Source organism: Musa acuminata, chromosome BXJ3-8 (genome assembly GCF_036884655.1).
Source record: "Musa acuminata AAA Group cultivar baxijiao chromosome BXJ3-8, Cavendish_Baxijiao_AAA, whole genome shotgun sequence".
Lineage (NCBI taxonomy): Eukaryota > Viridiplantae > Streptophyta > Magnoliopsida > Zingiberales > Musaceae > Musa > Musa acuminata.
In genome coordinates this window covers 47,547,735-47,570,836 of record NC_088356.1, presented here as the reverse complement: position 1 = coordinate 47,570,836, position 23,102 = coordinate 47,547,735, and the positions used below count along the sequence as shown (strand labels likewise).

General features: G+C 38.4%; 5 protein-coding genes across 7 annotated transcripts; 1 reads left to right on the top strand and 4 right to left on the bottom strand.

The window, feature by feature from the left end:
* Positions 1-37: 37 nt before the first annotated feature.
* Positions 38-1,508, top strand: LOC135586248 (F-box/LRR-repeat protein 12-like). Its single transcript, XM_065162570.1, has 2 exons — positions 38-1,064; positions 1,192-1,508. The coding sequence occupies exons 1-2, from the start codon at positions 186-188 to the stop codon at positions 1,252-1,254; spliced, it is 942 nt and encodes a 313-aa protein (XP_065018642.1). The 5' UTR covers positions 38-185; the 3' UTR covers positions 1,255-1,508.
* A 2,978-nt stretch (positions 1,509-4,486) lies between these two features.
* On the bottom strand, positions 4,487-5,462 carry LOC135644826 (uncharacterized). The gene is made up of 2 exons (XM_065162746.1): positions 5,308-5,462; positions 4,487-5,153 (listed from the first exon to the last, which is right to left on the bottom strand). The coding sequence occupies exons 1-2, from the start codon at positions 5,355-5,357 to the stop codon at positions 4,667-4,669; spliced, it is 537 nt and encodes a 178-aa protein (XP_065018818.1). The 5' UTR covers positions 5,358-5,462; the 3' UTR covers positions 4,487-4,666.
* A 1,095-nt stretch (positions 5,463-6,557) lies between these two features.
* LOC135646189 (protein NLP2-like) lies at positions 6,558-11,475 on the bottom strand. 2 transcript variants are annotated; one of them, XM_065165459.1, is made up of 5 exons: positions 9,942-11,475; positions 9,524-9,565; positions 9,100-9,432; positions 8,153-8,276; positions 6,558-7,951 (listed from the first exon to the last, which is right to left on the bottom strand). In XM_065165459.1, exons 1-5 carry the CDS (start codon positions 10,818-10,820, stop codon positions 6,921-6,923), a joined length of 2,409 nt encoding a protein of 802 aa, XP_065021531.1. In that variant the 5' UTR covers positions 10,821-11,475; the 3' UTR covers positions 6,558-6,920. The 2 variants fall into 2 exon arrangements, with proteins under 2 accessions (XP_065021531.1, XP_065021530.1); XM_065165458.1 differs by having other exon boundaries at positions 8,677-9,432; positions 9,942-11,474.
* Positions 11,476-12,519: 1,044 nt separating this feature from the next.
* LOC135645434 (uncharacterized) lies at positions 12,520-17,636 on the bottom strand. Of its 2 annotated transcripts, none has more exons than XM_065163800.1 (3): positions 17,460-17,636; positions 16,022-16,941; positions 12,520-12,798 (listed from the first exon to the last, which is right to left on the bottom strand). In XM_065163800.1, exons 2-3 carry the CDS (start codon positions 16,931-16,933, stop codon positions 12,652-12,654), a joined length of 1,059 nt encoding a protein of 352 aa, XP_065019872.1. In that variant the 5' UTR covers positions 16,934-16,941; positions 17,460-17,636; the 3' UTR covers positions 12,520-12,651. The 2 variants fall into 2 exon arrangements, with proteins under 2 accessions (XP_065019872.1, XP_065019871.1); XM_065163799.1 differs by having other exon boundaries at positions 16,022-17,003; positions 17,460-17,623.
* Positions 17,637-18,126: 490 nt separating this feature from the next.
* Positions 18,127-18,945, bottom strand: LOC135645435 (calmodulin-like protein 3). Its single transcript, XM_065163801.1, has one exon. The coding sequence runs from the start codon at positions 18,796-18,798 to the stop codon at positions 18,346-18,348; it is 453 nt and encodes a 150-aa protein (XP_065019873.1). The 5' UTR covers positions 18,799-18,945; the 3' UTR covers positions 18,127-18,345.
* Between the last annotated feature and the right edge of the window lie 4,157 nt (positions 18,946-23,102).

The following is a 23,102-nucleotide window of genomic DNA, read 5'->3' as shown; positions in this document are numbered from 1 at the left end:
AAAAACCAAACTTCTCTGCCGCAAATGTGGACTCCTAATTGGCCATGGATACAGTGAATCAGCTCTTCTTTGTGGCTTTGAGCCTGCTAGCTCAACCTCTCAAAAGTATTCAATAAAAACACGTGCTCTACAATCTTCGGAACAGAACTAGTTCATCTGTTGTTCATGTTATAAATAAACCAAAAATGGATGGTCAATTTGAGAGGGTTAATTTGTACCTGCCCGATGATTGTCTGTTAATGATCTTTCAGAAGCTGCAGAACAGAGCAGACCGTAATGCATTTGGCTTGACATGTCATCGTTGGCTCCAGATTCAAAACATTGCTCAGCGATCATTGGCTCTTCAGTTCTCATATGACCCAAATATATACAGGAACTATGTTATTTATCTTCCAAGGCTTTTGACTCGTTTTCCACATCTCAGCTCAATATCTCTAGCAGGGTGCACAGAGCTGCCTGATTCAGCCTTACTAAGGTTACGAGATTTTGGGTCAAACATTAGGTACCTGTCATTATATTGTTGTTTTGGCATCTCTGAACATGGTCTTGCTCATGTCTCTACAGGATGCCCCCATTTGGTATCTATTACTCTTTACCGTTGTAATATTACAGATATTGGGTTGAGAATACTTGCCAAACATTGCAAAGTTTTGGAGAATATAGATCTATCTTATTGCATGCAAATCTCTGATCGAGGGATCAATGCACTCTCAAGTGAATGCACTAAACTCCATTGTCTGGTGATATCATACTGCAAGGCTGTAAGAGGCATTGGTTTTGCAGGATGTTCATCAACTTTAACTTATTTAGAAGCTGACTCATGTATGCTTACACCAGAGGGATTGTCAGAAGCTGTTAGTGGTGGTGGGCTTGAGTACCTGAACATCTCTAATCCACGAATTTGTGTAGGTGCCGATGGCTTGGCTATGATTGGTGCTGGATCTGCCACAAAGCTTCGGTACTTAAATCTACGGATGTGTCGGTTCGTTAGTGATGACTCAGTGATAGCCATAGCACAAGGATGCCCATTGCTTGAGGAATGGAGTCTTTCTGTTTGCCATGAGGTACGCAATGATGGATGGTCCACAATTGGGTCAAGTTGTAGAAATTTAAAAATCTTGCATCTCGATCGATGCCGAAATCTGTGTGACCAAGGGTTGCATGCTTTGGGAGGTTGTGTCCGTCTTTCAGTGTTGTATATGCATGGTTGTCATCGTGTCAGTTACACGGGATTGGAGACATTCAAGATGCTGAGGCAAGATGTGCAGATAAGAAGAGAGGGATGTGTTTCGGTTGGGCCTCCCATCAATAAATTTTTTGCTTATTAAGGTGGCATGCTGGGACTCTTAGAATCTAGGGAGCATGCATATTTTTACCTTCTACTTGCATGAAATGATGCTGAACTTCCTGATAAGTTTGATTGAACAGGTATATATGCTAATGAATGAGGTCCTAAATCGAAATTATTAATAAAATGGTACTGAATATGAGCCCATTCATAATTCCAATTTGAATGCAAAGTTGATTTGATATATTATCGTTTTGAATATTCCATTCCACAAGTCATGAGCAATTCCAGGATTTTATTCATCATCTGCTGTTTTGCTGAGCTCCAGTAATGCTGCCACTGTAATGCATTTAACATATTCTGCACAGACTATATAAATCATCCAACTGCAATCATGCTTTTACCGAGAGTTATTTTCTTGCATCTTTGATTTTGTTTACCGCACATCATTAGAGTGCAGCTGTACAAATTTATTGCTTTAGATCATGCAAAAACATTGGCAATATGATGTTGAATTGGTTGATTGTCACATGATGGATGGTGGGTTTTGGCTAATGGTCATGGAGCTAGCTTGATTCTTAGCTACCAATAACATCAAATACCCTATTATGTCTGGCAATAGTTACTTCTTTCTTACATCTGCATTTGCCACATAATTTCCTTTTGTGGTTAGTTTAGCCAGTTGGTGTCCAGTGATATTTGAGGAATTTAAAGAATTTGTTCTTAAAACATCATTTAATTAGCTGATTTTTTGAACATCTGCAATTTGAGAATTGTATCTCCTGATTTCAACTGCAAGGTTACACCAGGTTTGTTCAGGAGCTAGTTACATGGAGAAACTATCCAAGTAGAACTGCTCAAAGGGAAGCATTTTTTGTTGATTAGGTATTGTAGATTGATGATGATCTGAGTGGCTTGTGTATGGTCTATCTGGATAAAACAAATAAGGGAAGTAACTTGTTTAAATTCAGATTATTGGCTTTAATGTGTTCCACTATTAGCCTGCATAATGCATGATTATTCATTAAACCTAAATGAAGAAAATTATCATTTTAAGCCTTGCATGAGCCAACATTCTCAGGGAAACTCTTAGGCAAATAAATCAATTGAAAATTTTGAAATTGATATTTGTTTATAAAAGCTAAAATAGGCTTTTGGATAAAAGAAGGCAGAATTATGAAAATAAATAAATTTAACCTATCCTTTGTGTGCATCAACAAGAGATGTATAGGCAAGAAAATCAGAAAATTGGAACAAGTTTGACACTTTTTCTTTTTCACTCACATGGATATTGAAAAAATAAGGCAATTTACTGTAAGCTAAATTTTATAACAATTTCACTGATTTTTTTTTAAATTATAATATATTTTGTTCTGCCATATTTGTATATTAACAACTTCATATGTTCTCTAGTGCTTTATAGAAACTAGAGAAACTGGTGCTTTGTAGAAACTAAAGAAAAATGCACTTACTTTAGCAGGACTTTCCAGACACCTTTAAGAGGGCCTATCAAATCTTCCTTAGATATGCTTTTATGTAGTGTTGTTGTTGGAAAATAGTAACATCTCTGGGTACTGCAGTATAGTTGTGTCTAGTTTGTACCATTTTGATTCATTGAGTTAACAGTGAATGCTATCAAACAAGATCGACCCTAATAAAATGATCTGTTGGATTATGTACAAAGTATTTTTCATTGATGTAGTTTGAATCTCATCATAGTTAATCATTGTGAAATAATGATGTGTTCTTTGGGAGTATGTTCTTTCTTTTCCTTGTCAACTTCTGACTGTGACTAAAGTGAGGCCTAGTGACATGATGGTGAGTGAGTGTACATGATCCCTAGTGCCAATGTACCCATGGAGCTTTATTGCAGATCTTAAGAATGCTCTCTCTCCCTCTCTCAGACACACAGACACAGTATCCTTGACTTGAATCTAGCATCATAGTGTATGTTTGCATAGAGAGGATCCTGTAGGAACAGCATAGGATATTGCACTTAGCTTTTGTTCTAGTCAACAATTCTCTACATGAAGTTAATCAGATTCCTCTGGTAACTATATTTTCTTCATCTTCTTCAGCTGGAAAGGGATTAAATTTACTCCTTACTTTCAAGTATAACCATGTCTATTAGATGCTTATTGTACTCAAAAACTCCTCATGACTGTACACACTATGCTTTAACTAACCATTAGAATGTCCCCTCAGATTTGGGAGAATGATCATTGAACAATCAAGGGTTATTAACCACATTTCTAGTCATGGTAGTCTTCACCAATTTGGTAATCTTTTAGCATGACCCCCCAAGAAATAAGGATATTAGGTTAAAACTCACTTGAACTTATTTACCATGAGTAGGATTTGGACCTGAACTGCTGACCAATCTATGCATCTCAGATGTGTTAATCATACTTGTATGTAGGAACCAATTTGCATAGTTTGTAATGTTACAAATAACAATAGTACAAGTTTTTCTATTTTCCAATAGTGTATACACTGGATCATGAAGTCAAACTTGGTTTTGTCCTCAAGTGAGTACAGCTACCCCATTTTAGGCTTGTCAGCAACCTAAACCAGAGAATCTATCTGGGTCCTACACCCCAAGTTAGGGACCTTAAATGGAATTATATTTGTATGAGCAAAAGAAACTGACCCACAAGGAATGATAGATGTTGATAACAGGTGCTGTCCTTAACAAAGAAAAGAAAAGGTGCCAATCTTTCACCTATCACTCCATTCTTCTTTATCTCCATCATTTTATCAACTTTTCTCCTTGCAATCAGATTCATTCTTGTAAAGTGATGGAAAATAGAAAGAAGAGAAGCTAAACATCATTTATCTTTTGCCAAAAAGGCATTTGATTTCTCTCCAAGATTCAGTTCATATGTCCTGATTGATCCTTACTAACTATAAGAGAGTCAGTCATATGGTATAGTTTGGTAAGGATGATATTTATCGATTCCACAGTCTATTGATTTTTATGGATACTTGAAGTTGGTGGTAAATCTGACAATAAATCTAGTATAAGGCTTGTACTATTTGGTACAAGGCATATACCACCTGTTACCAAATGATACAAACTTTATACTTCTTTTTGTCTCTTCAATTTGTTGTGTAGTCGTATCAGCACTCGATACACTGGTATAGATCGATATGGTACATACAATTGCTAACCTTGGAATTATTCATGTGTTCCAAAATTTCATTTAGTAGAAATTATGAAGTGGTAACAAACAATCTCGACCATTCCCCAAACACAAAAGTATGAAGAAGAAATGAAGATCCAAATGAGGAGTTTGCATATAAGCCATTGGGAGGCAGAGACCAGCAATGCAAGTATCACTACTTGTTACAACACCCTGTAACATGTAATAAGAGCTATTATTCTCCAGCCATTACCATCCTACTGAGAGGACTGGGTCCAATCTGTCTCCTCCTCATGGTACTCCTCTTCCTGATGAACTCCATTTGGTTCCTCCTCTTCAGCTGCATCATGGCTTCCTCTTCCACCACAAACCTTCTCATCATCATGTCATCTGTCAATGACTTCCCCCTGAACACTCTCCGGCCTTCACCGGATGTTCTCATGCTTGTGACACTCCTCTCTGGTGGTGCCGCGAAAGGCTTTGATCTAGAATAGCTGTAGCTTCTTCGCGGCAAGACTTCAGCTTGCAACACCTCATTGTAGGAAGAGATTGGAGCACAAAGACAGACTCGAGTGAGCGAAGAAGCCGCCTTCAGAGAGGTGCATTTTCTGAGCCTTGATTTGTTGGAGTTGGCTGTAATCCCTTCAGACTTTGCTGCTGTAGGTTTTACTACGGATTTCCATAGAATTATGACCTCCATCACTCTGCCACACCATGATTTCCTGGAAAGTGAGAAGCCATCGATCAAGATCTTCAAGTATCATGAATAGTTTGAAGGTCAGTATAATTCTAGTGCTGTCACTCAGGTTCAGAGACTATATGATGCAAAACATGCATGCAGGAAAGGAGAGGTAAAGAGTGCAGATTCTTGCTTGCCTTTTTTGTGGGTGCTTCTGCCTTTGCATCAATAGTGAGTGGAGAAACATGGGAGAGTTGGGAGGATGAGAGCTTGGAGTTGATCTGTGAACAGAGTGGTGCAATTTGTGCTGCACTTAAACAGATTCTAGAATGGCAATGTGGTCCTTTTCCTTCTTCCTTTCTTTATTGTAGGATGACTGTTCTTGGTTTGGCAGGCCTCCTTAGAATGTGGTAGAAAGAACTATTAGAGGAACAAATATGAACTGCAGAGGAAACAGATGGAGGGTCCTTCACTGTCACAAGGACTACCTGAGCTCCTCAATCTTGTGCAATGATTAGTTTATCTAGTTAGGGTCAAATCTAATGACCCTAAATCATGATTTTGTTGGTGCAACCACAAACACAAAATGATTAAATGGCAGTTTTAAATCATAACCCTGGCCCATCTCAAAAGTGTTCTTGGCTGTCCTTCACTGGAGTTGAAAGGCTCCAATTATGACTCCTTTCTAACTACAATGGGGTTAAGGTTACTGTGTTTCCTACTAACACTTGAAATGCACAGCATTACCAATACAAGAAGAGATGAGGTGCACCATAAAGTCTTTAGAGTGGGTGGCATCAGGATTTATCTTTTGGTAACCTGAAGCCTCTGAGATTGAGAAGAAGTGGAAAAAGAGAACATGATCACTACTGAACATGAATGCACTTTAATAATAATATCAACAGCAGGATACTACAGAAGCTGACAAGAATTGTAGTGACAACTTGAAAAGATTTTGGATGACAAAGTTAATAATTGCTAATCCACATATGGAGAGATTGCTGATGATATAACTCATTAAAACCAGCAAACACCAACTGTATAAGATATTGAACCACAATACGGAAACAGTTTCCAGAAGAAAATAAGAGAAAACTTATTTGCATACATCGGAGGTGCATTCAAGTACTTCCTCGAATTATCACATTCAAGAGGTATGATCCTATCTTAAATCAATAATATTAAATTTTCATCAACAATCTAATCCAGGATCCAAACTAACATTTGAGGACGCTAAGAAACATTCGAGTCAAAATTCACATCCGCATAAAACCAATACAGTTTATAATCATACATCACATCATTCAAACTTTATGAAAACCCAAGCCAATTAACAAAACGTTAACCACACTTATAAATCCACAAGCATAAAAATTTATACAATCAAAAACTCCAACCATTTACTATGAATTCATATAATCGTAAACTAAACATAACATTCCAAAATTTTCAAACGAGAGAGATCTTTTAAAATTTTTACACGATATATCAATTCAAATTTGTCGACAACATTTTATTACATATAAATTGCACTTATACAACAATAACGTAACAGCCCACAAGGACTTGCCCACAATCTGAAGGGTTAACCGCTGCAGCAAAATATAGGATACTATATAGAAGAAAGCTCCTCCGCACCTTTACTAACTGAATCATTCATATCCATTTTACATTTAGAATATGTAAACATGGTAATACGAGAGACATACTGGCATCCCTTAAGATAAGATTCCTATGTTGATTACCCACAACCAAAATGATATAGCCTAACCAATTCACAGACTAATGAGGCATCAGTTAACTCTCCTCTTCAAGGCTTCATGGGCCTTAGGCAGTTACTACTGGCCGAGCTGCCGATGTTACAAGGGACATCTCGGACTTGAAGCTTCACCGTCTTCGATCCAATATTATTTGGTACATTGATGCACTCCTGCAGATCAGAGTCATTCACCAACAGAACCCACTCTTCATCATTGTCCATATGCTCGAGCTGGAATGTTCCTGCCAGCAGTTTGAATCTCCTTTCAATTTCCTCAAACAGGTGGTGGCTACCCATGGACAGCAAGAACTTGAATCGAACAGTGTCACCATTGTATGTAGCCTTCACTGTAATCAATGGGCCTATTTGGGAGATCAATGCCTTGCTTTTCTCAAAACTAGGGTGATTCAATGCACGGCCGTTAGATGAATCTGTCATACCGGAAGAAGGATGACTGTGTTCTATGATTCCATCATTACACTCTACTTCCATTGCCATTTGATGCAATGCTACAAAACTAAAGTTTCTTGACATAATCTGACATTCATTGGTCATGAAACTTAAGCCATCTTTGCTACCTTGACAGACTGCTTCTTTTGAATTATATGAACTGTCTGAAGCATCTTTTGAATACGATGGCCAGCTCAACGCACCTTGCATGTTAGCATATGGTAACAGACCTCCATCAGAAGTAAAGTCTCTATGACAGTCATTCGAAGGGATACCAAGTTTATTTGTTTCACATTTTAACATGGTCCCCCTTAGGTTTCTGCCATGGAAAAAACAATCTTGCTCCACCTTCCCAATGGAGTGATTTGTTTCGCTGTCGTGTGAAGAAGAAGCAGGCATAAGATCTTGACCTTTTGGCTCTGAGGATATCAATGGTGGGTTTTCTGGCGGGGAGACGGATGCAACAAGGCACCTAGTAGAAGGATCATATTTTAGTGCTCCATCAACTCCTTGTACAGACCTTATCACTTTCTGGATCTTTTGCAGTGAGCGATTGACCTTTTTTATTTTGCGGGATGGCCATCTCAAAATTCCATATTGTCTGCATGCCCTTTTCAATGTTGTCGGACAAACTGCCACAGTTATCACATGTTCAAAGAAATGATCTCCAAGTGAAGAGTTTAAGATCTATAAACTACTGTTTCCAGGTAAAACAACTTTAAGATTACATTATAAAGGAGAACAATACCATTTTTATGTGTCATAATCGTGAAGCCAAGGAACTTCTTTTAGAAAATAATATCCAAGTTCTAAGGTACAGAAAGAAAGCTCACCACCAATACTGTTTGCAGCATCCTTCAGACTTCCAGAAAAATAACGCTGAAGAACACTGAAGCTAATATTCTTCTCAGCTGTGCTGCGTTTTTTCTCCATATGTTTCATTGAGATGGACTTTAACTGGAAAATAGAAAAGAAATGTAGAATTGGACCATATAGAACAAACAACTTTAATTTGAATAATAATAAGTACCAGTGCAACAAAGTGAATAAGCAAGATTCCATTAGTGTTCTTATTGAGATACTAAAAACACCAAGCATATCCATCAAGGTAACATACATAATATCTGGTTGATATAAACCATTAGCTCAACCTGCAGACTGAACTTTATTTATTATTATTAACCTTTTAGCAGACTGGCTTACTTACTAAGTAGTACGTACTGCACCATTGAGCACCTTACAAAGAGAGTACTCGAATCTTGGCAATCAATCAAGATGATGAAACTGACAATTCAAGTTCCAAAGCAACTATCTTCAAAGCATGACACAAAACAAAGGTCAAAGCTAAGACAAGCACCTGCTCATGATGAGCACCTGCACTTTGTTCATTAGACTCCATATTCTGAACACCAAAATGCATTTCAGCAGTTGTTTCACTGTTGCCGTCCATCAATTGAGAGGATTTCATTGAGAAGGCAGTTGATGAGGAACCTAAGGATGCTTCGTTATGATTGCCTACTCTCATGATCTCCGACCCACCTATTTCAGCATCCAGGACAGTTCTCAAGCTCCCATGAATTCTTCGCATGGTACTTGAGAGGTAACTTAGCAAGAGCTGTTGCTCTTCAATGCCTCTGCAATTGATTGGCAGAAAGAACTCTACGATGTAATCATCATTTCCAGTGTATGTGCTCTTCAGCCTAAATGCAACTGCAGCACGAAGGTCAAACCTACGGGCATGGTGTGCAAGTGGATATTCACGTATATCATATACTCTTACATCAGGGGAGAAGAATGGATAGTTTGATCGGAGTGCTTTCCCAGCAACACCTTGTCCTTTCTCGAGGTGATGTTCAGCACATGCATGAAGAAAATCCTTCATTTGTCTATCATTAACGTAGCAAGCCAACTTTTGGATGCAGAGGATAGTCCTCCTTGAAGTTGGCTTCATCACCCCTATGTCATCTTTCTCGAATTTGGCTTCGTATATTGCACCATCATCACACCAAATGGGTATCCATGTAATTGCAAGTGGCAACATGTGTGCATGGCAAATAACTCTCGAAACATCATGTATCTCCGAAAATATAGATATCTGACTCTTTGTGAAGCTCTGCAAAATGAACCTTTTTTCGTAAGCATCATTTAAAAGCTTCATTCCCACTTAATACAAAACATGGTCACTACTCGGTATTCATTAATACCTGTTGATGAGCCTGTGCTTTTATGCTCCTCAAGTTCACAGCCTGCAGAAGCAACAGAATAAAAACAGTAACATAAGGAAAAAAAATCTAAAACATCTGCTAAAATGTCCATTTTACCTACCCAACAAAGACAAGCATGTTCTCTCACAATGAGTTGTGGTAGCCAACAGCTAGTGAGATAAATAGACTTATACAACAAAAAAGTCATAGTTTGAGAATCTGTCTGCCTTTGAGCAACGATCCAAACAAGTGATCCCTTTCTGTCCCTGTGACCTCTGAGAAACCAAGGGACAATATGCAAACAGAGGAAGCAGTATACCACACTAAATACCCTTAACATGACTTTCATCATTATATATTGGCAAAACAAATCAATTTGATTATAGAGAAAAATAAGGTCCTATACAGCAGCACTAACCTGCAAAGCCTTGGAAACACTTTCCATCTCTGTATCAAAGTTTGGTTTTTCAATCGTTGTAACAAGCTCAAGTACTGCATGACAGGAACATCCATCAGGATCAAAAATAGGCACCGCGAGCGATCCACGGACATCATGAATGACTGCATAGTCCACTCTCAAGTACTCAAATCTATTGTAATAGATGACATTTGAGGTCCACTCTGGTCTTCCACTGATAAATACACGCCCAGGAAGCTCCAAAAACAAACCAGGTGCATCCTTGGTAGAAAAAGTGAAATGCCTTGAAACTTCACGGTATCCAGCAAGATTTTGGTCGCAGAGAAAGGGCTGTTCGGAGGTGCTTAATACATAATGGTTGCCCTGTCTAATGGGCATCCAGACCTGGGCGAGAATTGCACCACCACATGATGATTCCTTGAGCAAGGACAGTGCCCTAAGCATCCTGTCTGGAAGAGATACCCCTCCGAAAGGTCTAGGAACAGTGGAGTTCCCTTGATTCGATATGTCATCAAAATCAAAGCAACCAATCTTCCTACTTGCAATATCCATCCCAGGGCGATGCGACGGCAGCTCCAACAGCAAATTAGCTTTTTGTGAAGCCATCTTCTCCCCGCAGCTGTAGTAAGTACCAGCTGCAACGCTAGTGTCTCCAGCAATGATATCTTGCGCGGGGGAAGCCCACACACCAGGCGTTTGTTGAACAATCGAAAAGCTCATAGTAAAAATCTGGTCCACAATCGTAGCAGGACTGCAGGATTCAATATAACCATCAAAATTGACGAGCTCCGAGAGGGCAAAAGGATCACAAGGAATCGGGCTCCCACTCCATCCACAATCCGCAGTGGCGAAACCATCCGTACCAGGACCCATATCCATTGAGGTTCCTGCACAAAAGCCGACCTTTAAGCACTCTGTCCCACCAAAGACACCACCACAATCTTTTCCCCCGGAGGGAGCTCGATTCTTCCATTTATAAGATTTCTGCTGGAATTTTCGCAATAGGTTCAAAGATCATAGACCGATTCCCACCCGGAAAAAGGTAAATCCGCAGTACCGAAAAGCTGCAACCGCATCTCTCGCAGCGCGACCGATCCAAAACGCCGCCAGAACCCCAGTTCAGCTCTCAATCCATTTCTCCAGCTAAACAACAAGTCTTCCGATTCAAAAAATGTGAACTTTCCTCCAAATCGCCAGCAAATCAATTCTCCGACCGCCTCGCCTAATCCATCGCAACAGAACAAAGCGACAAACAAGGAGCACAATCATGGACAAAAGAGCATAGGTCGGCGGAAGAGGGTTCCACCGCAAGCGACACCCTAGCTCAGACACTTGGAGAGGGAGAGAGAGAGAGAGAGAGAGAGAGAGAGAGCAGGAGATTCCCAAGGAGATGGCCTGAGGTGGCAGCAGGATTCCACCTTTCGATCTGATCCCATCAGGAACCTTCGGCTCCGATGACTTATCATAATCCACTGGAAACGCAGCGGCGAAAGAGGGCGCGACCGACACGAAGAGTTCTGCGAGGCGAAAGGCGGCCGGGAAATTGCGGCGGGTATCAATTGAACCCCCACCAAAATTTACTAATTTGCCATTTGAAATTATCTTTTTTTTTTTCTTTCAAAAACAATATTCTTTTGGTTTCTTTACTCGTCATTAATCATCTAAAATGTCAAATAATAATGATAATAATAATAATGATAATTGTCAGAAAATTCTATGGCTTTCCAATAGAAAATGTTTGAAAGATAAATAAGATGATGATGACGACAACAATATTTATTTATTTATTTATTATTATTATTATTATTATTGATTGATCCTATCAAATAGTGTTGACCATTCTTAGGTGATATGAATTAGGATCATATCATGATTACATGTTTCTTATAACAACAGTCTTAACAATGTACTAATACAGGTATAATTAACTTTAATGACCGTTTTATAATCGTTGACTTTGGAGCCAAATCTGACATCGTTGACTAAATTTGCATCGTTGACTTTGGAGAGCTGCATGGAATTAATAACACAGAAACAAAGAACATGCCTCCCATTCATCAAGAAATGGAAGTTTCAATGTCCAACAAAGAAAGAAATAATATGAAAGCATTGATGACACGAAGATTTAGACCAAAAACTTGAGAGCTGTAAGATCAATTAAAATCATTACAATTAAAATTATACATAAACACACACACACACACATTCAGATATATAGATATATGAAACTATTCAATGTTTTACATCACAGGAAGACTTCAACATCTATTAGATTTGACTTTAAGATAGTAACAAATGCTTATATAACATAAGTTGATATGAACATTAAAAAACAAAAGTAGCTCAGCTGCTATTTTTTTAAAATATCACTTGCAATGAGAAAAATATGTGTTTCGTATGACTCATTAGTGACAATGGATCAATGATTCTTAATTTTAGGACTCGAATAAGGAGCAACATTACCACTATACCAAAACTCGCTCTCAACAGACCAATGAGAATGTTGAAATGTGTAATGGTATATAAATATTAATCAATGAATAAGAAATGACCTTTTGAAACAACAAACAGCAATGCATCCATGATGATTCCTATGCAAATCCATTTGATTTAGAGAAACTACTTTCATATTCCATATGAGCAACTGATAGCCGAGACTTCAGAAAGTCAAAACAACCACAAACATGTCCTTTGCCAACAGAATCTCATCTCATTTTACATTCTTTGCAAGCTTTTGATTATCTCTAATGTTACTGAGATCGTGTTCCAGTTTCTTCATTTTTGCTTCTTGCTCCTTAATCACCAGCGTAAGCGATCTCACATCCAAGGCTTCAGACAATTCGCTCAGAGTATGGGACTGCAAAATCATAACAATCAATCTTCAGCATTGTGTTTAATCATAAACAAAGATAAGTTCTTTCACCTCTTTTGTTTTGCAACTATATTCCAATTGGCTGATAAGACAGCAACCAAAATGAAGAAGTCTAACACAAAAGATACTCATCAGCAAAGAAACAATTTAGGCATGCATTTATATTACTCATTTTGAGTCGACATGAATCAGGTATAATTGCCAGTAAGCAACAAAATAACAATATTGTGAGTATTGTCCTCGGCAAGAAGTTTTAAGGGTAGATCATCAATAAGAAGTTTTAATCTCTCTCTCTCTCTCTCTCTCTATATGTATATATATAAATATGTATATATATATATGTATATGTATATATGTATATATGTATATGTGTATATATATATATATATATATATATATTTATATGTATATGTATATGTATATATATTTACATATACATATACATATATATATGTACATATATAAGGTAACAAAATTCCTTGTCGAGTAAGTTTCAACTAACATGAAAGAAGTAACGATCTAAGCATTATCTCGGAAAGAGACTCAATGAAATAGATATATTTGTGAAGATGCAGACTACCCACACCAGGACAGAAAGACCCTATGAAACTTTACTATTTCCTAGGATTTACTTTAGATCTTTCTTGCATAGCTTAGATGGAAGGCGAAAAAGGCCTCCTTCCGAGAGGGCCCGAGCCTTCAGTGAGATACCACTTTGAAAGAGCTATAATTCTAATATTGTGTTAGGACCTATGGGCCAAGGGATAATCTCAAGTAGACAGTTTCTATGGGGCATAGACCTCCTGAAAGGTAACAGAGGCATGCAAAGGTTTCTTCGAGCCGGACGGAGATTGACCCTCCAGTGCAAAGGATAGATACTTTAAAGGGTCCTGTTGGTATCGTTAGTACCAAACGGTTCAAACCATATCAATCCTGTACTAGTCCAATCGGTAACCACTATAGCATTGGACCAAGATTTTAATCCTTGATCATCATTATACCCAAAAGTTATTGAAATTTCCTATATGGACTTCCACATCAGGTCTGTTCTTTATGGATTTATATAGCAAATCATTATTCCAACGTGGTAAGCATATCAGATTATATCCACATGAGAAACATTTGCATAATACAAATTTGTGTGGTGTTGCAAGTTTATAGTAGTTCTGTGTTTGAATTTTTCTAAATATCTGGACACTTGACATTAATGCATACAAGAATTGCCAAACCATCCACATGATAAACAAGATTTACAATGGAGCTAGATTATATTTGGATTGGTTTTAGAATATAGCACTAAAGGGAAAAAAAATGTAGTCACTATCGACTTCGAAAAGATGATATGCAAGAAAGAGTGCACGGCTTTGTAGTCACTATCATGTTGGAAAAAGGCTCCACTTGTTCTAATGGTGTGCTGATGCTTGCCTTCTCTGTGAATCAGCACTTTAAGCTCACAAGAAGATCTTCCGTAACATCAACAAACTTAACATGCCTACATGAATTAACATCTTACCTGGTGTGTAGAAATAATGACTTTCGTCATACAGATTGTTTTCTTCTAATTTTGACAATTTTTCATGATTGCATTTGTAGTTTGTGTATAGCTGCAAACTTTCAAGATCTTAGGTAGGTCCTAGGAAACTTTTTCTTGTTAACACTATTTATTAAATCCTTGCAGTATGGATTACAGTAACAAAATGCACACAATAATGGCTACCATGGCACAAACACAAAAATAAAAAAGAGGAACATGATGGGCTAATATATAAAACAAGAATCCAACACTCAGGAAAATGTCCTTATCTAAGAAGAATCCAATGGCACATCAATCCATTCAATATGTCCAATCAAATCCAAAAAAAGAACTGATATTTACAGCACTGCAGCTATCCAAACCAAGGCTTCAATTACCAGTCAAATCAGTACATATTGACCAGTGTTTACTGGATGACATTGTTGGCATCGGTGTGGATATTTAGTTTTTATTTATTTTTTCTGGTGTTACCGAGCGGCACAGGTTGGCATATACCCAATATACAGCTGTTTAAATGGTCCAAACAATTATCAAAACTGGTTTTGGACCATGATTTAAGCCCTTGATACAGAAGATTTACTCATCTCTAGTTTGATTATGAGAATCCATCATCAGAAAAAAGGCAAATTCAATATGCTAACAAAAAATGGCTAACCAGAATAAAAAACCAGAAACTCAGAGGTAGTTCCAGAGGTCATCACAGTGTGCTTTATGCATGTTGATCTTTATGTGGCATTGATCTGAATGAGGATATGCATGCACCTATGCATATTACTGGACTTGTTTATTTGAGACAATATTTGGTGAATAACCCTAAACCATATTGTCTCTCCCCAAGTTTGAAAACAGGAAAAGCAGACACTGAAGCAACAAAAGTTACCATCTCAAGCTATATATGAGAAACCATAAATTGCTCTCCAGCATTAAGAAATCCAGAAAACGAAGCACCCATGAACAGGAAATTGTGAACAAGTAAGATAATATCTTAGTATGGTGCCATGGTTGAATCAAAATGTCAAAAACAGAGATCTCACACTAAAGTAATGTGAGGTAACTAGGAAGTAGGTTGGGACATAAGGACGTGGAGCGAGTGAAATGGGTAGCAGTAGTTAAGGGTCTAGGAGCAGCAATGGTTTGGCTGTAACACAAGTGTGCAAAGGCACTTCAGTAAGAGAAATTGTAACATGTAAACAGTGTAAAGGAGAACAACAAAGAACTGCTGGTTGATTAGGTACAAAATAGATGTAGCTAAGGTTGCAGAAATGGATCACAGAAGAGAGAGGCAATGGAATCACAAGCATAGTCATATGATTCAGTAATTTTTTGAGAAAATCCACAAATAATTGATGAATTTTTGCATGAACAAGATCTCTTTGTATTATTCTCTTGAGCACTGTTGAAAAACAACATGTCACATAGTTGCAATTACTTAATGTTGGTCGAGTATATGCGCACATCTAACTGTGAACTAAATAGATCCTTGATTAGCCATAGAATCTGCAAATTCATAAGTCATCATATATCTATGTATAAGTGTTTTTATCATATTGTAATTTTCACAAACATGTTTGACAATGCAACTACTAACTGCATGTGACAAAGGAGACACGACAAATATTTGCTTGTGAATATAACAATAAGCAAGAGAACAGCAATCTGAGAAACAAAATAAACCTTTTCCAAGAGTTGCACACGCCGTCTTAGCTCTTCCACCGAAGCCTCCTGCTTGTGAAGCACTTGAAGAACGTACAGTAGGTGTGACCGTAGACATTCTGAACAGTGCTTCTCAAGATTACACAGTGGGAAAGCAGAATGACAACCAACTTGGTAGAAAGGGCAGTTGACAAGCTTCATGGGGCATATGGTTATGCAATGTCTGTCCATGTCATGCCTCACTATTCTCTCTGAGCACTTTTGCTCGCATGGAATGACCTTAAAAGGGCATTCTGAGTCATGCTTTTCTGCATGAATAGCAGAAAATTTAGCCTTGCATCCCTCGTTTGTGCAACCTAATATCCTGAAGCTACATTGGGTTTCATGCTCAGCAAGCTGTTGAGCAGAGTCAAACTTTTTTGAACAGTGGAATGCTCTCTTCAAGTCCACATTCCTGATCAGGATTTCTGCAATGGCTTCCCTCCGATCAATTGACCAGAACACATTTGTCTCCATTTCCTGCACAAAATCATCAATCTTTTCTTCTCGGCTTTCGTTGGACAACCAACCCGAAACACGACTGAACAAGTTCCGTTTTGAACTTGCAAAATCATCAACAAAACCGGATATGATTTCAGTTGGTTCATCAGAAAATTCTTCCACCATATTCGCAATATCATCTCCTTGGCCTACAGCTTCCGTGACATACATTTGACTTCTTTGCTTGAGATAGTCCACCATCTCCTTCCTCGTAACAACAGCAACAGAAGCTGGACTCTTGAACAGACCAGTGGTATTGTCAACACAAGCTGTGGCCAATCCAGGAAGCAGTAATTGTGCTATCTTCCGCACCAACTCCTTGTCACATTGATTGCAATGAAACAACGGCTCACTCTCGTTTACAAATCCACAATCTGATTCTGGGACATCCATCGCACCTTCTAACCAAAGTTTATGAACCAGTACCAATCAGAATCAGTGCAATGACTCCTAAATAGACAAGCTGGCACAAGGAACAACTAGAAAAGCATCAATATCTTCAGATGGTTTTCCATATATTAGCACCGCAAGCAATTCATGTTGCAAGAAGAAAAAAAGGGTGAACCATAGCACAACCCGGTGACAGACAACAGCATGCATAATCTGTGAAATCATCATCAATCGATCGCATTCACTCAAACGGAACAAAACAGGGCTTATAATGAGAAGAAAAAAAAAAGTGATATTTTTTTGCCTAATCATTCTACAAAACAAATGAAGAAGAAAAGGAAAACTTCAAATGATACGAAAAAACCCATGCATCGACAGAACCAAATTACTCAAATCATCAAAACTCTACAACCAATGAGCACATAAACGACAACACGAGCAAGACATCCTTTCTGATTCTCTAATCGAGGCGAGCACAGTCTTGATTCTTCCAGAATTCGATCACAGAGAGGGAAGGAGGCAAAATCACCTGATTTCTCGCAACCTTTCCTTGACGGATCAAGAATCAACGAGTTTGTTTGGCGGATCCAACTGCTTCACCGCTTCGATTCCGAACGGGGAAGAAGGAAATGGGGTGGCGAAAGCGTACTAAACGCATCCTTTTCCTGCTGGCCGTTGGATACGAGATCTGATCGGGGAAGTGATGGGAATTCAACGGTGATGAAGCCTCCCACCGCAGCAAGCCTCTTTGCGGCAGAGCTTACTGTATTATTTTTATTATAATTTCTTTTGGTTATTTGATTATTTTTTAGAGTTTCATAAAACTTAAAATAATGTATATTATCCTTAAAACTTTTGATAAAGCATATATTAATAATTATTAAATATGATTTTAATTGATTAGTTTAACTCAAAATATATGAGAATATGAAACAAATAAAATAGTATTATTATTAATTAGACTCAGAAATAAAACAATATTATATATATATATATAATTCAAACTCAAAACTTATTATTATTATTATTTAGGTCAAAATATCATTTAAAAATAAAAATATATAAATATCAATTAAACTTGAAGACCTTACATTTATTGAGACATGTAGGTTGGTCAATACATTAAAATACTAAACAAGTGGTAAATCTCCATATTTATTTTTTTTAAAAATATTTAGGAAAAAAATACTGATATGTACAATAAAAAAATATATAATATTAATTAAACATGGAATGAAATAGAGACATGCTGATACAGAAACAGTGCGATCTATAGAGCAATCTATAGTGGTGTGGCGGTGACCGGATGCTACGTTATGTGGGTTGAACTCATCTGCTTGCATGCTTCCTTCGTCCAATCCAACTCCGTCGTCGTCATCGCTATCTACATCCTGATTCTTCCGAGGAGGCAGCCATTAGCTGGGAGCTGCGAACCCGCCACCCTTCATCATCTGCTTGAACTCCTTAAAGTTGACGACGCCGTCACCGTCCACGTCCACCTCGTTGATCATCTTCCGGCAGTCCTCGGCGGTGCGGCCTTGCTTGAGGCCGAGGGAGGCGAGCACGGAGCGCAGCTCCTCCACGGTGATGAACCCGTCGCCGTTGCGGTCGAACACGTTGAAGGCCTCGCGCATGTCCTCCTCCTCGTCCCGCTCGTCCATGATGGTGCGGTAGAGCGTGCCGAACTCCTCCACGTCCACGCAACCGTCGCCGTTGGCGTCGATCCTCTCGATCATGGACGCCAGCTCCGCCTCGGGGACGAGGATCCCCAGGTTCTCCAACGAGTCGGTGAGCTCCGCCTTGGTGATGCGGCCGTCGCCGTTGCGGTCGAACATCTGGAAGACCCGTTTCAGCTCAGACGGGTCCATCGCGGACGCAATGGAGATCCAGATGCAGAGAAGCTGAAGTAGAGAAAGAGAGAGAATCGCGAGAAGAACGCAAGAGGAGGAGGAGGAGGAGGAGGAGGCTGCCGCTGAGGTAAAGGCCAAGAAAGGGAACGCCTCACGAGTATACTTGGCAGGAGTTGGTTTCATTGCCCAATGGATTGTGTGGTGCGGAGGAATTGGAGGTGGCGATAAGCTTTGAGGCCACATCTCCTCTTCTCTTCTCTTCCTATCTTCTCCTCCTAATACTAAAATTAGATCATCATCGAAACAAATTAATTAATTTATAAATATACAAATTATTATATTAATTATCTCAGATAATAAGTATCGATATACAGATAATTCGGCTACCAAAGAAATTACTTAACCTCGATTGGATCGGAGAAAATTAAATAATTTTTATTTTTATTGAAACTCACTTTGATTCAAACATGAAAATTTTCTTTTTGCAAGCATCAATCACTTGATGATAACAACTCATCATCGAAATCAAAGATGAAAGGATAATGAATACACAAGATAAATATATGTCATCAAGAAACCTATTATGAACAGTTGCATCCATTGTTCTCTAACCATTGGATAGGGTCAACACACCTTCCTCATAAATGAAAACAAGCTTAGGAGCCATGCACACTCCTCCTTTGCACAAGAAGCTTGTGAGAGCAATGGTGGTGGTCAGTGAAGAAGGTTTGGTGTTTTGTGATGCAAAAGATTGGGAATCTACAGGCAAGAGTTTTCTTTTCTAGGTGCTAATTTGAGGACAACAAGAACTTGTTGTAGACCTATATAAGGTGAAAGAATCTTTTTGGAACTTGGATTTCACAAATTGTTGAAGAAAAATGAAATAAGATATTACAAATAAGTTGAAAGTGGAAGAAAGGGAAGAAGAAAATGAATGGGGGGGGTCATAACAGTTTGCAGATTGAGAGGAAGAGAGGAAGGAAAAGGTTATCATAAATCAAGAGAATTCACTTTGGTGGATTTCTGAAACATAGAAGCACTAAATGGAAACACTACAAGTGTAAATGATCAGTGCTTATTTCATCTAAGAATCTAATTGCATTTCTCAACTACTACAAGTTAGAAATAGTAAGATTCTCACCTAAAGTTGCCAACCCAGGTTAGCATCAACACTGATTGGCATCTTTGAAAGTGAGATTTGGTGATCAAGAGGAAGGAGAAGACAAGTATTTTTTTGGCTTCTTTTTTCCTTCATATAAGAATAGGTAAAAGGACTTGCTATTGGACTAGAAAATGAATAGACTTCAAAAATATTCATCTGCATTCAACCTACAACCTACTTTGCTTTTGCTTCTCAAGCTCATTCTAAGGTATCCATGTCCACCTGAGGACAAGCTTCTAAGGTAGAATCTACTTTTAGTGTCTCCCAAAAAAATAATACAAACATGTGGGTGATGTCCTTTGAGAATCATATTGAAGGCTGCACAGTGATTAAACAGACTAATTTCTTCCTTCATTACAAGTCTGTCTTTTGGTCATATCATACTCATGGAGAAAATTTGAATAGTTGAAGTGGAGGACATCAAGAATTTTATATTTATTAAAAATATTTTATAGGATAGTCATGTTTTATGGATCTATGTGTTGAATGGTTTGGAAATAATATGCAATACTTTGTTGTCAGGATCTGCAACACTTCCTGACCAACCATAGACCAAGGCTTTATTCTGCAACTCTTAGGCTTCATGTGATAGATATAGTTCAACCATTGACCAAAGAATTGTTTTGCAATATGATAATCTCAAGTTCCTCCAAATCAGTGTCTCATTACTTTAGAATATCACAGCTATTACACTTCAAAAAAGTATGAGGCACACTAAACACTAACCCATTCTTTTTTAGGGAGTACAATAAAAAAATTTCATCCAACTGTAGTGGCAATTTGAAAGGCAATCAATGAGCAAGTGGATGGTCAAGACAAATCTGGGCATTAATGTCAACTGTCAAATCTTGTGACCACTCAGCTAATCTACTGGTTTTGCACAAAACATGAACAATCTTCATAGTCTTCACAGATGCATTCAACAAGGAAGAAGCATTCAGAAATTTTGGAGTGGAGCAAAGGACAGATTCTTCTTCTGCAGCAAGTAAATCATGTTTACAGACTGAAACTCTACTAGTGGTGACACCATATGATCCTATTTTCTTATCGTTTTCAGAAATCAGTTTAATATTTATAATCTTCCACATGCATTGATTCCAGATAGTGTGTTGACTTCATCAACCCACAGCAAAAGTGTTTGATGTAAAGTAGGCTCATGTTTCTGAAGGCCACAATAGTTTATGTCAAAGATCTGCAGCACATCTTCTTTTCAATTATCTGAGAATGTCATGCAGGCCAATGCTCACATGCATGATCAGATAAACTGTTTCTTTTGAAAGCTTTCCATGGTTTCTCCCACTCTCATGGGAAACAGGGAAATGGTTCATGTGGAGTCTATTCATGAAGAGCTCATCATGCTGAATGAACAAATTCTGCTGCAGTAACTGTTGTTTAAACTATGTAAGAAAGTTGTATCGAAAAGTCAAAGACAAGAACAGGAATAGAGTAGCTGCTGTCTTTCTTTTCTTTGAAGTTGCAACCATATTCCTGAGTTACCACTGGCAGTCAAAGGTCACAAGACAGCCAGTGGAAGGAAGAAGAAACTTGAAGCTGATGCCTTTAGTCTTTAGAGAGTCAGGCTCTTTCTTTCAACTTGCACACAACTGGAAAGACAATAAGCAGTGAGTGAGAGGAGGCAAAGGAGAAGAGAAAGATCAAGAAAGGAAAAGAAACATAAAATAAATAGATCAATTGCATAACAAAGTCTTAATATTTGAACATATAGAGTTGGGAGTCATGTAACAGATCATGGAGCATCTTCAAGATTACATGTGTTTGTGGCAGAATGTTACTAGGATGAATGATCTCCTAAAAAAGCCCTCTTCCTTCAGAGAACTTATTCTGCTAAAACAGATCTGTTTGTTTGTCTTCTTGGCAGATTTGAGACAAAGCAACTCCTACATTAGCAGTTTATACTTCAAAATGAATTGTGTATTTGGTGATCATAATTTAGGCCTTCTCTTTGCCTGCTGCTCCTCACAAAACTTGTAAGATTCAGCAAAGGTGTAATGTATGCCAAAAACAAAAATATTGGCAAGTCCTACAGCTTGTCATTGGGATGAGAGAGTGCAACAATTTAGTTTCTTGGGACAAGCAATGTGTTGGGAAACTTGAATCTAAAGATGATGATGTCTTCTCAATGATACTGATAATATGGCTTTTCACATTCTAAACTTATATGTCTTCTCAATAATCAAAACATGTATCAACTTCTGATTTGGTTGTCTAGAATCCCGAGTATGTGTTGTGCTTCTTGTCCTATTTATGGTTCCTATTGTATGACAATCCACAACATTTCTTATGTAATTGTTCATTTTCTTCCCTCTTTTTTTTTTGCTGTGTGGTAAGCTCATGATCAAATATATGAAATAAAAGGAATTAAGACCATTATTTGATGTGGTACAGTTCATTGAGCCTCCAGAACAGAGGATTCTTTTCATGCAAACACACCAAGTGGTGCAGAGAGTGCAAAGGAAAGTTGGCACTCACCTTGCTGAAGAATTCGAATTGAAGAACATGTGCGCGCAGATCCAGGCACAGAAACATAGTGCATTTATGTCTCATTAAAATTCCCACCTACACCTGCCTCCAACCAGGAACTAGTATTTATTGCATTCAATGCTCTCAGCCCATCTCGCCCTCTCTCTCTCTCGCTCTCCTGCTGCTGTAGCCCCTTTCATTCGGTGTGTTGCCCAAAGCTCCTCACCATTTCCCGACCTCGAGACCGGGAGCAGGGAACCACAGAGCCGACCGCTCATGGCATGGGCGAGCAGTCTTCTCATGAGCTTCTTCTTTCCTGTGCCTTGGAGTTGGTCGTCTGATGGTCTTTGCTTGGAGTCGGATGAATAAAAGGAAAGTTAGGTTTTTGTTTTCCTTTTTGTCCATGGGGCGGATGTATTTGATGGCCTGCTTTCGTCTTTGACGTCGGCGTTCAGATTCTTGCAGGATTTCTAGTGAAAAGGCGGCGCCTTTGGAGTTATCACTTGATGAGTAGTTCCGGATTCCATGTTCGGGTTCTGTTCCCATGTCATCTCCGGAATCGCTGGGATTTTTCGACCGAGTCCTCTCTTTTTTTTCTTGGATGATGTAAGAGATCCGGTTTCTGTTCCACCTGCGATTTTTTTTCCGTCTGATGTGGCTCTCAATCTGCGAAGGATTC

What these genes read in the sequence shown, in the direction of transcription:
- LOC135586248 (XM_065162570.1), top strand. Translation starts at nt 186, where the DNA reads ATGGATGGTCAATTTGAGAGGGTTAATTTGTACCTGCCCGATGATTGT. An exon ending in GTCTTTCTGTTTGCCATGAG is followed by an intron (nt 1,065 to 1,191) that starts GTACGCAATGAT and finishes TCCGTCTTTCAG; the next exon opens with TGTTGTATATGCATGGTTGT.
- LOC135644826 (XM_065162746.1), bottom strand. Translation starts at nt 5,357, where the DNA reads ATGTTTCTCCACTCACTATTGATGCAAAGGCAGAAGCACCCACAAAAA. An exon ending in CAGAAGCACCCACAAAAAAG is followed by an intron (nt 5,154 to 5,307) that starts GCAAGCAAGAAT and finishes CTCACTTTCCAG; the next exon opens with GAAATCATGGTGTGGCAGAG.
- LOC135646189 (XM_065165458.1), bottom strand. Translation starts at nt 10,820, where the DNA reads ATGGATATGGGTCCTGGTACGGATGGTTTCGCCACTGCGGATTGTGGA. An exon ending in AAGCACAGGCTCATCAACAG is followed by an intron (nt 9,433 to 9,523) that starts GTATTAATGAAT and finishes TTCATTTTGCAG; the next exon opens with AGCTTCACAAAGAGTCAGAT. An exon ending in CAGGTGCTCATCATGAGCAG is followed by an intron (nt 8,277 to 8,676) that starts GTGCTTGTCTTA and finishes TCTATTTTCCAG; the next exon opens with TTAAAGTCCATCTCAATGAA.
- LOC135645434 (XM_065163800.1), bottom strand. Translation starts at nt 16,933, where the DNA reads ATGGATGTCCCAGAATCAGATTGTGGATTTGTAAACGAGAGTGAGCCG. An exon ending in GTGTGCAACTCTTGGAAAAG is followed by an intron (nt 12,799 to 16,021) that starts GTTTATTTTGTT and finishes ATGATTTTGCAG; the next exon opens with TCCCATACTCTGAGCGAATT.
- LOC135645435 (XM_065163801.1), bottom strand. Translation starts at nt 18,798, where the DNA reads ATGGACCCGTCTGAGCTGAAACGGGTCTTCCAGATGTTCGACCGCAAC.